Below are 14,374 nucleotides of genomic sequence, written 5' to 3' on the forward strand. Positions count from 1 at the left end.
TACTCTGGCCTATTGTTTTCATATATGAGCAACAACAGGCTGCTCAAAGCACTACCCTTCAACTGCATGACAGTTGCTCTATAGGGAGCAATGAATCAAGGATGACTTCTTATTTGTGCAGGCAGAAGGCCCGAGGGGTCAGAAGCACATGTAACAGGATAAAGAGGACTCCCAACAGCTATATTAGGCATCTAATCCAAACTTTGGGAATCCTGGCTCAGCTGTTTGCAGGCCAGACAGCCACCATTAGGGTAACAGCTCTCAATTACTGCAATCTACATTTGCTTTTCAGTGTAGGGGTTGAACTCCTTAAAAAAATTTTTGCTGGTGGAATTGCTTAAACTTGATGCCTACATCCTACCCCTCTCCTAGGTTGATGCCTTTGGTGAGTTTATTAACAGATTCTTAAGGCAATGCCATACTTTCTTCTTATTGTAAGATAACGTCAGTCAGTTTTGGTCCAAGTGTCTCCCTGTTGGGGATGAACTTGCTGCCATCTCACAACTGTAAATGACAGAGGAATGGCCAGGCTGGAGCACAGCAATGGTGGAGGGGCTGGCGAAGACCCCCTTCCCCCTTGCTTCCCCACGGCACGCAGGCAGCCTCAACAGCAGCCTGCCAAGCAACGTGGGCATGCTGCCCCATGCCAACCTTGGGCCTGGGTAATGATAAAGTCCAGCGCTGCTGGAGCGAGAGGCCTAGGCTGCCTGCACCGTGCCACAAAACTGTCACAGGAACTTTTCCCCATGGCTAAAAATAGATCCCTCATGACCTCAGCCTTCCTCATTTGGGGCGCTCTAGTTAGGCCCCGTCTTTGTGCGCCTTTGAGCTGCAGTACTGAATGGCTCTAGGTCTTGAATCCTTGTCCTCCAGCCAAGTGATTTGGTCAGAAAAATAACCTCTGCAGAGATCATAATCTTTTGCATAATTTACCTGGCCACAAAGGTGATCAAAGGGCTGGAGCACCTCTCCTATGAGGACAGGCTGAGAGAGTTGGGGTTGTTCAGCCTGAAGAGAAGGCTGCGGGGAGAACTTACAGCAGCCTTCCAGTACTTGAAGGGGCCTGGAGAGATGGAGAGGGACTTTTTACAAGGGCATGTTGTGATAGGACACGGGATAATGGCTTTAAACTGAAAGAGGTTAGATTTAGGTTAGATGTAAGGAAGAAATTCTTCGCTCTGAGGGTGGTGAGGCACTGGAACAGGTTGCCCAGAGAAGCTGTGGATGCCCCACCCCTGGCAGCGTTCAAGGCTGGATGGAGCTTTGAGCCACCTGGTCTGGTGGAAGGTGACCCTGCCCGTGGCAGGGGGGATGGAACTGTACGGTCTTTAAGGCCCCTTCCAACCCAACCCATTCTATCATTCTCTGATTCGTCACCAAGGTAAACACCTTACAAACGCAGCCCCCCGCCACGGATGCACACGCGCACACAAACCCCGCGCCCGGGGATTGGCGGGCGGGGGAAACGCCGCGCCCTCGCGAGACCTGTCGCCGATCCCAGCTGATGAGGCGGGAGCAGTCGGGACGTGACGTAACGCGACGCGACGTGACGTGGCGCGGGGCACTCCTGGCAGCCTGCAGCGCGCGCTGTAGGCGGTCGTTTACTCCCCGGGGCGGCGGTTAACGGGGCGCGCGCCCGTCCGCCGCGCGGGAGGGAGGAGGAGGAGGAGGAGGAGGAGGAGAAGAAGAGCGGGGCGGCCGCGGCCGCGTTCCCGTCCCCGCGGCGGTCCGCCCGGGCCCCCGGAGCGATGATGGCCGCGGCGGCCGACCTGGAGTCCTCGCTGGAGCTGAGCCTGACGGGCAGCGGCGCGCTCCCCGGCGGGCTGCCCCCCCCGCGCTCCCGCATCTTCAAGATCATCGTCATCGGTGACTCCAACGTGGGAAAGACGTGCCTCACCTACCGCTTCTGCGCCGGCCGCTTCCCCCAGCGCACCGAGGCCACCATCGGCGTGGACTTCCGCGAGCGCGCCGTCACCATCGACGACGAGCACATAAAGGTACCGACGGGGCGAGGCGAGGCGGGGGCTCGGGCCTTGCCCCGCCGCTTCAGGGTGCGGGTCGGGGGGCGGTGCTGCACCCGCCGGGCCCTGACCGGCTGCTGGCGGGAGGCAGCGCCCGGCACAGGGCTCCGGCATCGGGCGTCCGGCACTGGAGCATCGAGGTGCTGGAGCGTGTCCAGAGAAGGGCAACGGAGCTGGCGAAGGGTCTGGAGATCAGGTCTGATGAGGAGCAGCTGAGGGAGCTGGGGGTGTTTAGCCTGGAGAGGAGGCTGAGGGGAGACCTTGTGGCGCTCTGCAACTACCTGAAAGGAGGGTGTAATGAGGTGGGGGTTGGTCTCTCCTCCCAAGTAACGAGAGGAGATGGCCTCAAGCTGTGCCAGGGGAGGTTTAGGTTGGATATTAGGAAAAATGTCTTTACTGAAAGTGGTCAGGCATTGGAACAGGCTGCCCAGAGAGGTGGTGGAGTCGCCATCCCTGGAGGGCTTCAAAAAATGTGCAGACGTGTCACTTCAGGACATGGTTCAGGAAGCCTGGGGGTGTTGTGTTGGCGGTTGGACTTGATCTTGGAGGTCTTTTCCAGCCTTCATGATGCTACGACCACTGTAGGCAGCAGCTGGGGGACCAGGAGAGGAAGATGCAGGTGTTGACGGATGACAGACCGGGGCCGGTGGGCCTCTGCCCACCCTGAACAGCTTGCCTCCAGAGGCCCGGGCAGGCAGCAGGGCTGTGCACGCTTGGCGTGAGAGCTGGACATGCTGGCCTGCCGCACCACTGGCAGGTGTGGTGCTGCACGAAAGGGTTCAGAGACTTTCCTGTCATGCTACTATACCCCAGCAGTCCAATGCGGTTGTGTCGTATAGCCGATAGCCTCAGCTCTATCTGCTCTGCAACTTTGTGTGAAACTATTTTGCCCTATTGAAAACATACTTTGTAGGTGTCTGTGATGATGAAAAATTCTACTGTAGGCCAAACCCTTGCGCAGCTTTTGGTAGGTGTTGATAATTTCTCCTTAAAATGGACTTCCAGGTAGATCTCTTACTTACCAGCATTTTAGTGTTGGCTGTGCCTGGTACCAGCAGCTTGTTGCCTCCCAGAAATTCTGCTTCTGTGTTTATTGAGGATCACGCTTAACCTTCAAGTCCACAAAGCTATGCAGATGCCACTGTTCTGAGCATTTTGCTTTAAAAATGTCCCATTAAGAAATTGTTCAGGAGTGAACAGCTGCATCAGTGATAGCAATGCATTACAACTCTTCTTTTTTTTTTTTTTTTTTTTTTTTTTTGGCCAGTAGGTACATAAATGCTAGTAGTAATCCCAACATTTTCAGATTAGGCTACTAGCTGCTTACAGGTGCAGTTTGTTTGCTAGGAGTAACATGGTTTTAAACAGAATCCCCTTCTACTTCTGTATTACAGTCTATTCCTATGAGCAAAGTTTAACGTTAGAAAAAAGGAGTAACAGTAGTCTTGGAACTGTACTTTTGCATTTATTATCATCAGACTTTGTAATTACAGCTTACAGTCACGTAGCTGAAAGCTACTTACTAATTAAAGAAATTGCAGAGGGCCTGTAAGTCCATTTGCTTTCCTTCTCCTGTCTTTTTTTCACCTCATATTCTTCTTTTTAACTAAAAAAGAAAAATGAGTAAGAATCTTTGTTACTCTTTTTCTTTATAAAACCACTGAATAAGCGCTTCTTTGGCTGAAAGCTGAGACACTCTACTCCCTGGCCTGTTGCTGTCCATGATGGAGGAAGGAACCTCCTGAGGCTTATCTTCTTGTCAGCACCATCTTATTGAGTGGCATTTTCACCACCTCTGGATTATGCCTGGCCTTTGTTGGAGAGAAGGGAAGAATATGGCCTAATTCACAGTTCTGAGATGCTTAATGTAGGTTATTGTGCCATTTTGTTATGCATTTTGTGGTAGGCTTTTTTGCTGTGTTCTTGAAAATACTACCTGTTGAATATAGCAGTTCTGCTGGAAGGAGGTGGAGAACTGCAGGAGGCTCTGTTGAGACACATTGGTTTCTGGGAAGTTGTGTTTCAGCTTTAAAAGGAATAAACTTTATCGTTATGGCCAGGACTCTAGCTCTTAGGGGGATGCAGTGCATCATCAAGTATGCACCAATTTTTGGTTTTTGCCAGCTCCTCCCACCCATCTTCACCTTTCTTGCTTATAGCAGTGAGCTCCAGCAATGCCTGTTGAACCAGGAAAGAGGGAAGCTCAGAGGATCCGAATTACTGCTGTTCTTGGTGTGTCCTGGAGGGCTTGCTGAGCAGAGGGATTTTTCCTCTTGTGTTGAGGGAGATAGTGAAGCAGTGTCTTCTCTTTCTCCCTTTTCCCTTCCCGCAGCCAGCTGGATGGTCATTCTTGTGCTGCTACAGTACTGAGTGTTTCCCTTGCAGCTGGAAAAATGCTGTGTCACTGGCAGCAACACAAGCACAGTTCTCGCAGGGGGTCTCTCACACAGGAATTGTGTAGAATTCCAAGATGTAGGGATGAGTGTATTCCTGTGTAGCTTGTATGGTAGGCTAACAGCTTCATACGAAACACCAATGCCTAGATGTGTTGAATTAATCAAAATTTTCAACAAATGAATTTATGGCATTATTGCCCTCTTCCTAAATTGATCTAAGTATTGAAAATTGAAGAAAACAATGATGTCACTCTTTACTGACCTACATGAAAAGAGCAAAGGATGCAAATGAAATTCAAAGAAGGTCCAAACGTCATGTTCTGTACCTTTGAGCTCTTTAAGTTTTTTTTCCCACGTCTTGTAAAAGGAGACATAGTTTACCATTTTATCTTTAATAAAGACTAGTTAGGTTTTTACCAGTGTGCTCCAAACCACACCTGCTAAGGGAGTCTTTGTTTAGAAAAGAGCTTTTCTGGATGCACAAAAAGGAGTCAGAAGGTGGGAGGTTGATAGCTGACTCTATGTATTTAAGTACCATTTGTATTTCCTAGGGAGTGTGACAAAGTGATTCTGTCCACAGTTTTATTAGCTAAATTATGCTGTTAAACCAGACTTTCAAATCACACGTTTTAAAGGGCTATTATAAAAAATGTGCTCCCTTGAAGATGGGTGGTATTGAACTAATAGTGAAACAGTAATCTTAATTCATCAATGCATGTCTATTAACGAGAACATTTTCAGTGTTGTTTTTCAGTACAGCAATTTTTTTTGGTGGGCCAGAAATGGAATGGTCACTTCAAGTTCACCTGGTAAGAGGAAAAAGGAAATTTCTAAAGTGTGACATCTTCAACCTCAGGGAAGGATTTGCCTCTCAGTGCAAATGATTCCATGCCAGGAATATTAATATTTTTTATTTTATATAATACCCTTCAAGCTTGAAAGCTGCATGTAAATAACATTTAGGAGGAGCTGTAGTTGAAGCTTAACTTGGAAGATATGTAAACCTTTAATTTAATTTCCCCTTTTCTACCCAAGGCTGGCAATACACTTGCAGATCTGTGCCTGACTGAAGCATGACTGATTTCTGCTCTGTGAATGAGATGGGGAGAGAAGTGTAAGCTCACAGCCGCCTGTGAAAATGAGCTTCCTCTTTAAATTAATTTGATATAGCACTTTCCAGCGTTCTCTAGTGATTCCTTAACGTTATGTTGTCTGAACATAAGGATTACTTCAGTCTGTGCTTCTTTCTTCTCTCTTTAATTTGTCAAATTCCCAATTAATGAAAATTTTCCGTAAGTCTCCTGAGTTTATAATGTTTAAGTGCATAGAACTAGAAGTGTATCTCATCTGGGTAGGTGAATGAATCTTACCGAACTTAGGTGCCTATATTTAATCAGATTGTCTAGACTCCCTTAACAGACCATGGAGATGAAGTCAATTGTGTTTAGAGTGTAAAACCGTTGGCAAAAAGCAGGTATTTGCTCTAAAATGAGATGGATTGCAACAGACTACTGTTTTCTGCAATCAGAGGCTAGGGTGACTTGCCTTGCTTTTAATAGCCTTAATGACCCTTTTAGAAGCAGCACATAGATCTTTATGAGTCTGCGGATCCGAAGCTGCAAGTAACTAGACTAGACTACAGAAGCCAAGCTGTTCTGATGTTTTCATGTAAACTCTCAGTTCCCCTGATGAAACCAGTAACCAGGTGCCATTTCCACCTGCTCCAATCTGAGTTTCTCTCGAGGATGAGTGACCAGGGTTGAATATAATATTTCAGAAAAGGTCACACCATCCTGAAACATCACTTACTCTTTTTTGTTCACCCTATCACACTGGTGATTCATAACGTCCTGTGATTGTCTTGTGCATCTAGATCAACATTCATTTTAATAGTTTTCAAACTGACGAATCCTGCCCTTATAGGAAAAGTCTTCATTATTAGTCACTGTTATCAAGATATTGTGTCTGCTTCTATTCAGTTTCACCCTATTTCTACTGTTCCAGCTTTCAAAAAAAATAATGTGTGTGATAGTGTAATCCTCATATCAATCAGTGATGCATCTTAGATTCTTGCCATCAGCAATTGTCCCTGGCGCTTGGGTTCCTTGTTTTTTTTAATATCAAAGTCACCAGTGAAAATGGTAAACAAGGCAACTTTCAAGACACTTGCGACTTCTAAATAAACATTTGGATCAAAGGAACAGCGAACTATGGTAATAGGAGGAAAAATTCATCAAGGGAAGGTAGCGGCTGTACCTTTTATGGGAACAGATGGAATTTTAAATTTACCTTCATTGTTTACAGGACACTTAATATTCCTTGAGTTCTGAGTCTGAAGAAAAACTCTTCCTTCATTCCCATGGAGGAAACATTTCTTCCTGAGATTTCCTGCTCAAAAATTATAAGCTGAAGTGCTAATCAAACTGCCTCAGCTGTCAGGGATCAGCTTACAGGACAGACGGGAAGCTAGGACTCAGCTTTGACCCAAGAAATGGAACATTGTCTCTCAGTGTTAACACTGTCACTAAGGTGTGTGTGATAGAGCCACAAATTAGTTTATTTAACAGTGTGCAGTTAATCTGGCGTTGTAGGTGAACTGGCTCTGACTGCTGTATGTTGCTGTCCTGTGTCTTCTGGAGAGCACGTTTGTTAAAAAACAGAAATCACTGTGTCCAATAAGTGCACAATTCTGTAGCGTTCTCTGCATTTGAGGACTCCAAGCTTCCATTATACCAGCATGACTGATGCATTTAAAATTTTTATTAGTTGTTGCTCACATCTGCTTGTGCTTCAAGGCTTGTTTTGTCCTGTTTTAATCCGAACCCGAGAAGTTTGAAGGCATTACAGTTCTTCTGAATGTTCTTTTGTCCGTTACACTGGCGAGGCTTCAAACAAATATGTTCCGCCTGTTTGGGGTGAAATGATGTATACCTGGAAACAATAGCAGCATGCTACAGCAGGTTTAGGTTTTAGTTTTAGTTTGGGTTTGGGTTTTTTTAATCTTTTATGAATGTTTTGATACTACAAACCACAGAACGGTCCTAGCTTAAGCATTAAATAAGCTTAAGTTAGAGGTTTGTCATGGGAGGGTTTGATTCCAATAGATGCACTGCAGAGATTTCTTTGTCCTGTTTTTGTTGGCAGTGGTGTTACTCACGCATGGTTTGATTTCTTCCTACTTTCGTATAATACTGCAATAGGCAGTTAAGTTCATGCTAAGAATAAAACTTTGGGGAAGATGATGTTATTTTTGGCAATAAAAAAATAATGTCAGCTGAGAGTTGCCCTGTGAAATACATGTTGATTTATCAAATAAAAGTGCTATTGCTGAGACTTCAGGATTTGTTTCTGTTTTACAAAATACATACTCCAATAAACTTTCAGAAATTCATATTTCTGATCAAGTTGCATATTCATTTCTTCCTGGCTTCAATTGTGAGCAGCTTTGAAAGTGAAAGTTTCTGAAATTATGTAAAAGCAACAGTTGCACAAACTTTTCGGTATGATTAATTCAGAAGAGTGGATTTCTGTGATCATGTGACTTCCCTAGCTACGGGTAATTTGCATTATTTTCCAACATGAGTAATAAAACATTTTTTTTCTCTCTCGTTGCCTTTCCCTTTTCAGATCCAGCTATGGGATACGGCAGGCCAGGAGCGCTTCAGAAAGAGCATGGTGCAACACTACTACAGGAATGTACATGCTGTTGTGTTTGTGTATGATATGACAAACATTGCCAGTTTCCACAGTCTGCCGTCATGGATAGAGGAATGCAAACAACACCTTCTTGCCAGTGATATACCACGGATTCTTGTTGGAAATAAATGCGATCTGAGGAGTGCCATTCAGGTACCTACGGACTTGGCCCAGAAGTTCGCTGATACTCACAGTATGCCGTTATTTGAAACCTCTGCCAAAAACCCCAATGACAATGACCATGTGGAGGCCATATTTATGACACTGGCTCACAAGCTTAAAAGTCACAAGCCATTAATGCTTAGTCAACCCCCAGATCGCAATGAAATACATATAAAGCCTGAACCAAAACCTGCCATGATGTGCTGGTGTTAAATCACGCTATTATCAGCTCTCACCTTGTCTCGTTTGCAAATGCTTCAAAATTACGATCTTGGCAAAGTGCCAGGTTTTGGTAGCAATTATAGCAAATCTCCTTGGCACTTTAATGTGGGGTTTTTTTCTGGTGTAGATGTGCCCATCTCATGTTCTTGCACTTTGTATTTGTACTTTCTAAATTACTGAAGTTTCACTATAAATGTATGTGAAAGTAAACTTTCAAGTGAAGTTTTGACAAAGCAGTTCTACTTGAGCTCTTGCTGCCTGAGATTGTTTTCATCACTTGTGGCAAGGTTATAAATAGTAAGCCAGTTTACTAACATTTTTGGTTGCTACTTGCACTGGAACAATCTAGGAGTGTTTTGTGATAGCTGGGTAGCTTGATTTTTGGGTCGGTGAGTGGGGAGATTTTTGGTATATGAAGGAATATTTGGTGCCTGCAAGCAAATTGCTAAGCAAGTACGCTTTTACTTTAAAAACAAAACAACCCAGGACTGTCAGGTGAAGTTTGGGCTGTCAGTGTAGGTGCAAACTGCTAGCTTTTGGCCTGTCATTCCACTGTAAACTTTGTCTGTTTCTTCATGGCAATGGTAAGAGAATTAACAAACTTGTCCCTACCTTGGGATAATTATTTGATACTTAAAACTTCGTTAGTTTTTCATAATTAGCATGTAAAACTAAACTATGCATTCCTTCTTATGGAAAGTACTGTAGCACAGGATGATTTGGAATAAATCTGGGACTATAACTGTCCATAATTTCTCTGACCTTACTAAAACTTCAATGAGGACTTACTTCTAAAGATGCTGGATTTGAGTTGAGTGTCCCAGGGTAAGCAAAAACACTTAAGTGTATAAAAGATTGAGTGGGGTTGGCAAAGGCATACTAGTTTTCAAAGGTAGGGGTTTCAGAGAATTTTAGTGATGATGAATGCTTTTCATATATCTTGAAAAAGTTTTTTACAACCAACTCGACAACATATTTTAGGGATGGAAATGCTTAGGACAAAATGTTAGGAACATGGGACTTTCTTAAAATACTTCTGAATACAAAATAAATTAAATCTTGAAATATGAAGAAAATCTGCCAAATACATCATCTGTTACAGATTTTTTAGTTAAAAGCTGCTTGTGTAATGTCATGGCTGTATGTGGGGCATCCTTGGCATTACTAATGTAAGTTAGTGGTGGGTCAGATGAGGGAAATTACTCCTCTAGAACCATCTTTGTTCTTATAATTGCAACCATGTGATTTCAGTTCTGTCTGAAGGTCAAGTTTCATAATAACAATGGTGCTAGGTTGCACGAATTACATAAAGTGAAATGTAAGCTGTAGAATGCAATCTATGACTTCATATGCCATGCCAAACAGTGGTTTGTGACTTAGTTTTTGAAGGAATTGAAGTAAAAATGAAGATTTTTTTAAAAATTATTATTATTATTATTATTTGCAATGTGTAGTGTGTGATGCTGACTGGAAACTAAACAGAAGGGCCAGTTCAGAAGCTGCCACCCTAGTGATCACATGAGAAACAAGTTATTGAAAGAAGATAACTAATACTATTTAAACTATTACAATTAATAAGGTGTAATTCTACTGCAAGTTATACTGACGAAAGAAAAATGCTTTGACTTTTTTTCTGGATTTAGACAGAGCATTCAATTTGGTCTAATATGATTAAGATGCTTAAAAGGAATCTAAACAAAAGGTAGTATCTGTTTCCTGTATAAAGCTGCTACAACTGTGACAGTAATTTTGTTTAGGAAACATTTGTAAAGGGGAATTTTTGTACTCACTCTGAACCTTACATGACTAGAATTTGGTTTACAGTCCTTTCAGAAACAATCAGCTTTTTAACACTAGTGTCCTTAATGATTTTTTTAAGAAAAGGATTGATCTTAAATTTATGTGTATACTATTGTAAATAAATATGGTTTACAGTCCTCTTGGACAACTTGTTTTTCACTCATGTCCTTAATCTTTTTTCTCAAAAGAATCCATCTTAACTATTTGTATAAGTATGTCAGCAGGTGTCCTGTGTTGTTTGGGTTTTTTTCTTCAATAACAAAAACAGAATGAAGAATTCCTCAGTCAGTCAGGTGGGGGTTGAGGTAAGGAAATTATGAAGCTACGGTGTTACTGTTAGCTTTGATATCAAACATCTGCAAATCTGTTAAAGCTTTGAGTTATTCACAACCTGTAAATAAGGGCCCTTGTGTCATTAAAATTGCGTGGAAGCGGTGTTTAAGTATGTAATTTCATCTTCAGCACAACGCATGTTTTAATGGTTGCGCCATAAAGGTACTGTGGTCATTAACGCAGGATTCAGTATGCTTCCTGGCTTTCAGTGGTCACGTCCCACCCACAGAATTGATGTCAAAAGTACTGAATACTTTGTATATGTATTTTCACTCTACCAAATTGTAAAGTTGGGTTATTTTGTATGTGTTGGGGGGGGAGGGCAAGACACGATCCCAGAAACCTAATAAACTGGCTTTGCCACAAGCTGTTATCACTTGTTTTCAATAACTATTCTGGGAATGATGGTATAATTTCTTATGATAAAATCCACTTAAACTATAAAGGAGGAAAAAGAGTTTCTAGTTTTTGCATGTGAGGGCGACAGTTTAGTGAAGGACTTTGACAATGCTTGGACTACTGTCGGTGCTTTCTTGCAGTGGCTCCGAGTTGTTTTGGAGCATCTGAAGCACCCATCTGATGATTCAGAGGCGTGTTTGGAATTTGTTTCAGATTCCAGAGGAGTGGGAAGTGATACAATAGTTATAAAACTAGGAGTTACAGATCCTTGAATATATGTCAAGGTCCTAAAGGAGTCTTTTCCATTACTCTTCTCTTGGTCTCACCTCGTGTTCAGAAATAAAAGATCTTAACTTCACATACAGGTGGGACTTCTTTGGTATCTTAGAAGTCAGTCTTGCAGGTTTCTGTGTGTCTCACACACACCCCAAGGCTTTGATTCCAATTCAGCTGGCTTTTTGGTAAATATCGTAGCCCTCCCCACAAAGGGACTCTCAAATCATTTGTGTTATATACTGTTTCACTGCTGTCCTATTTACACTCCTCTTCTAGTTCCACGCTTCATAGTGTATCAAAAACAAACAGGTAAAACACCTTTTAGAGATGATTTGCATCTTAAATATGATTGCAGTTGTCACTGCTCACACAGGCTGTTAATTCTACTGAATGATTACAAGAATGTGTCAACTGAACGTGTGTACCTCATGCTTTTGGACCCTGGGCGTGACCAGAACGGACCTTGGTGGATGACCAACGGCACGATGCACTTGTAAGCCTTTGTCCTAGGCCAACGCTAGCTATGTCATCAACCTGCCTAGGAAGGAAGCAGTCTGCCATGTAGGAAGGCAGGAGGCTAACATGAAAGTTCTAGATGTGTCCCTGTGTTCCTGCGTTTACTTGTGCATTGGGGTTTTGGGGTTGTTTTTTTTTATGTCTCATGCCTTCATCATGACACTATAGCTAAGAAGCATCAAAATACATGGGGTTTTTATGTGTGCTGTAATCTCCCCAAAGCAAAACATTGCTGATGTAATGAAGGGTCTAAAGTACATTGTCATTAAAGAATGTGAAAGATGAAATATAAACCAATAAACCAATAATTACAAAAGACAGCCTTCCTGATGCAGTGAGGCTAGATTAAAGTAATATCTTTCACCTGTTATTGTATTTCATCTCTATGGCTTAATGATCTAAAAGTTAGTTAAGCTCTGGCTTTGATGGAAGGGAGTAATGTGGGAGTCCATACAAGAATGAGGGCAGAGGCAGCCCTGCCTCCTGTTCCCTCTTTGACTGTTACCACCTTCACCGGTGACTCGGGGGAATTTTCCCACCTGGAATCAGCAAAACTGGACAGCAGAAAATACACCAGTAGCTGTTTTCCCTCAAACACTGCAGCTCTGCATAAAGGCAGAACTGCTCAGTGTAATGCTTGCCTATGGCTTTGATCACTCCTGGACCAAAAGTTGCTGGTTTGGCCTTTGTCTCCCATAGCATTTGATCACATGCTGGGAAGGCGGCGCCTCGACTGCGCAGCTGGTTATAGGCTGTTGTTACCTGATATATCTGGAATGATGCAGCATAATTGTCATCTTATAAATTGTAGCCCTGCACTAACATTTCCCCTGACTGATCATCTCCTAACCCGCTGCTTTTATAAATATGTTGGAAGTCATATTCCTTGTCCTCTTGGTGAATATTTTCACTTCCACCTGAATATGTAGTTCTAATGGTCTTTTTGTCCAGAGCCCTGCTTTCAAGGCCGTTGACCAATGTTTCATAACATCTTGGTTCCCACATAAAAAGTCGAGCCACATGTCATTTTAAAGTAATAGTAATGTTACTTTTACAACGGCAGGCTGGTATTCTGTGCAAACCAACACAAACAACATGTGATCTTAAATCTAAAGTTGTAGATAACATTAGAAATTGGCATTATTCTAGGACTCACAAAAAAACCATGCTGTTTTGAGTTTAAGGTTTGGTGGGGTTTGTTCATCTGTTGACGCTGGACGCCCTTCGTTCATCCGGCTGAATGGCATCCTCAGCGAGGGCTGTGAAGCGACACTGAGAGGGAAAGAATTGCTGCTGGTTTCCAGTGATGTCCTGGGACTGGTGGGGCTCTGCGCAGCCTCCCAGCTGCAAAGTCAGCACCACAGAGGCTGACACCTATTGAAGTACTTGCTGAAGGCAGCTCCTTGTAGTTTGGGAAGCTATTTCCAGAGCCCAAAGGCAAGCATGTAAAAGCTGCTGGCTGTCCAAGGACACCCACTGAGGTGCAGAATCCTGCTCCGTGCAGGTATTGTCTTCTGCCTTTGCTGAATCACCTCTGGTTAATGAGAATCTTGAATGATAGAATACTTAGATGACCATTTAAAATGAATGAAAAGCAAATTTCCCAGCAATACCAATGATAATTTCAAGAAACTCATAGTCCGCTCCCCATCCTGCTCTTCTCACCCCTGAAAAACAACCTGGAAGTGATGTGATGTTACTGAGGCCCAGGGACTGAGGTATAGTTGTGCTCATTGACCAGAGACGTTGCTTGTAGTTGCAACGAAGAGCGAGAATGTCAGATAGTGTCTCAGGCTTAAGCAGTAGCGCACACGCTGTTTGACTGTATCTTAGTACCAGCAGAAGCGGGGCAGGCCTGGGCTGTGCTCATCTCCGCGGAAAAGGCTGCTCTGTGCCTCCAGCTCCGGCCACGATAGCAGCCTCACCTGCGCTCAGCCCAGACAGCCGCCCAGCAGGCAGGCACATGGCACTTAACAAATGGCCTGCACCTGTGCACCCCCCCTCCTTTTTTTTTTTTGCTTTTTTTCTTTTTTTCCTTTTTTAGGGTGGCAGAACTTGCAACTCGCTTTACCAGCAGGTATATAGGAACTGGTATTGGCAGTATCAAACATTCAAAAAGAAGTAGCCTGTTCCCTCCCCTCCCCCCCCAAATTAATTATAAGGTTGGCTTTTAAATAAATGGACCATCTGAAAAAAAAAAAAAGGTGAGGGGGCACATGTGTTGGATTCCTGCCTGCCTGCATCTTATTTTGAAACCTGTAGGGTGCACTTGGGTCTCATGGTCTGTGTTTCCATTAAGAGATGGGAGTTCAAAATCAGACATTGCTTATGCATTTAAAAATAACAACGGCAAAAAAAACCCGGCCAGAATCTTCAGGTAGTTACTTTCTCCCAGAGAATCAAGGAAACGCATCTGTAGCTGACACACCACAGATCTCAAGAGGCCTCTTTCTTCTTTTATCTGCCCATCATAATCCAGCTTTCTGTGCAGTCAATTCATGTCAGGGCCTGGTTTAAAACAAGTAACTCTATGGGACTGCAAAGAGCTTGCTG

The 14,374-nt window shown here is 43.5% G+C and overlaps 1 protein-coding gene across 1 annotated transcript; it reads left to right on the forward strand.

Annotated features, from left to right (window-relative positions):
* The first annotated feature begins 1,529 nt into the window (after positions 1 to 1,529).
* Positions 1,530 to 10,996, forward strand: RAB33B (RAB33B, member RAS oncogene family). The gene is made up of 2 exons (XM_064450197.1): positions 1,530 to 1,997; positions 8,045 to 10,996. Exons 1-2 carry the CDS (start codon positions 1,749 to 1,751, stop codon positions 8,486 to 8,488), a joined length of 693 nt encoding a protein of 230 aa, XP_064306267.1. The 5' UTR covers positions 1,530 to 1,748; the 3' UTR covers positions 8,489 to 10,996.
* The last annotated feature ends 3,378 nt before the right edge of the window (positions 10,997 to 14,374 follow it).

Source organism: Phalacrocorax carbo, chromosome 4, assembly GCF_963921805.1.
Source record: "Phalacrocorax carbo chromosome 4, bPhaCar2.1, whole genome shotgun sequence".
NCBI lineage: Eukaryota > Metazoa > Chordata > Aves > Suliformes > Phalacrocoracidae > Phalacrocorax > Phalacrocorax carbo.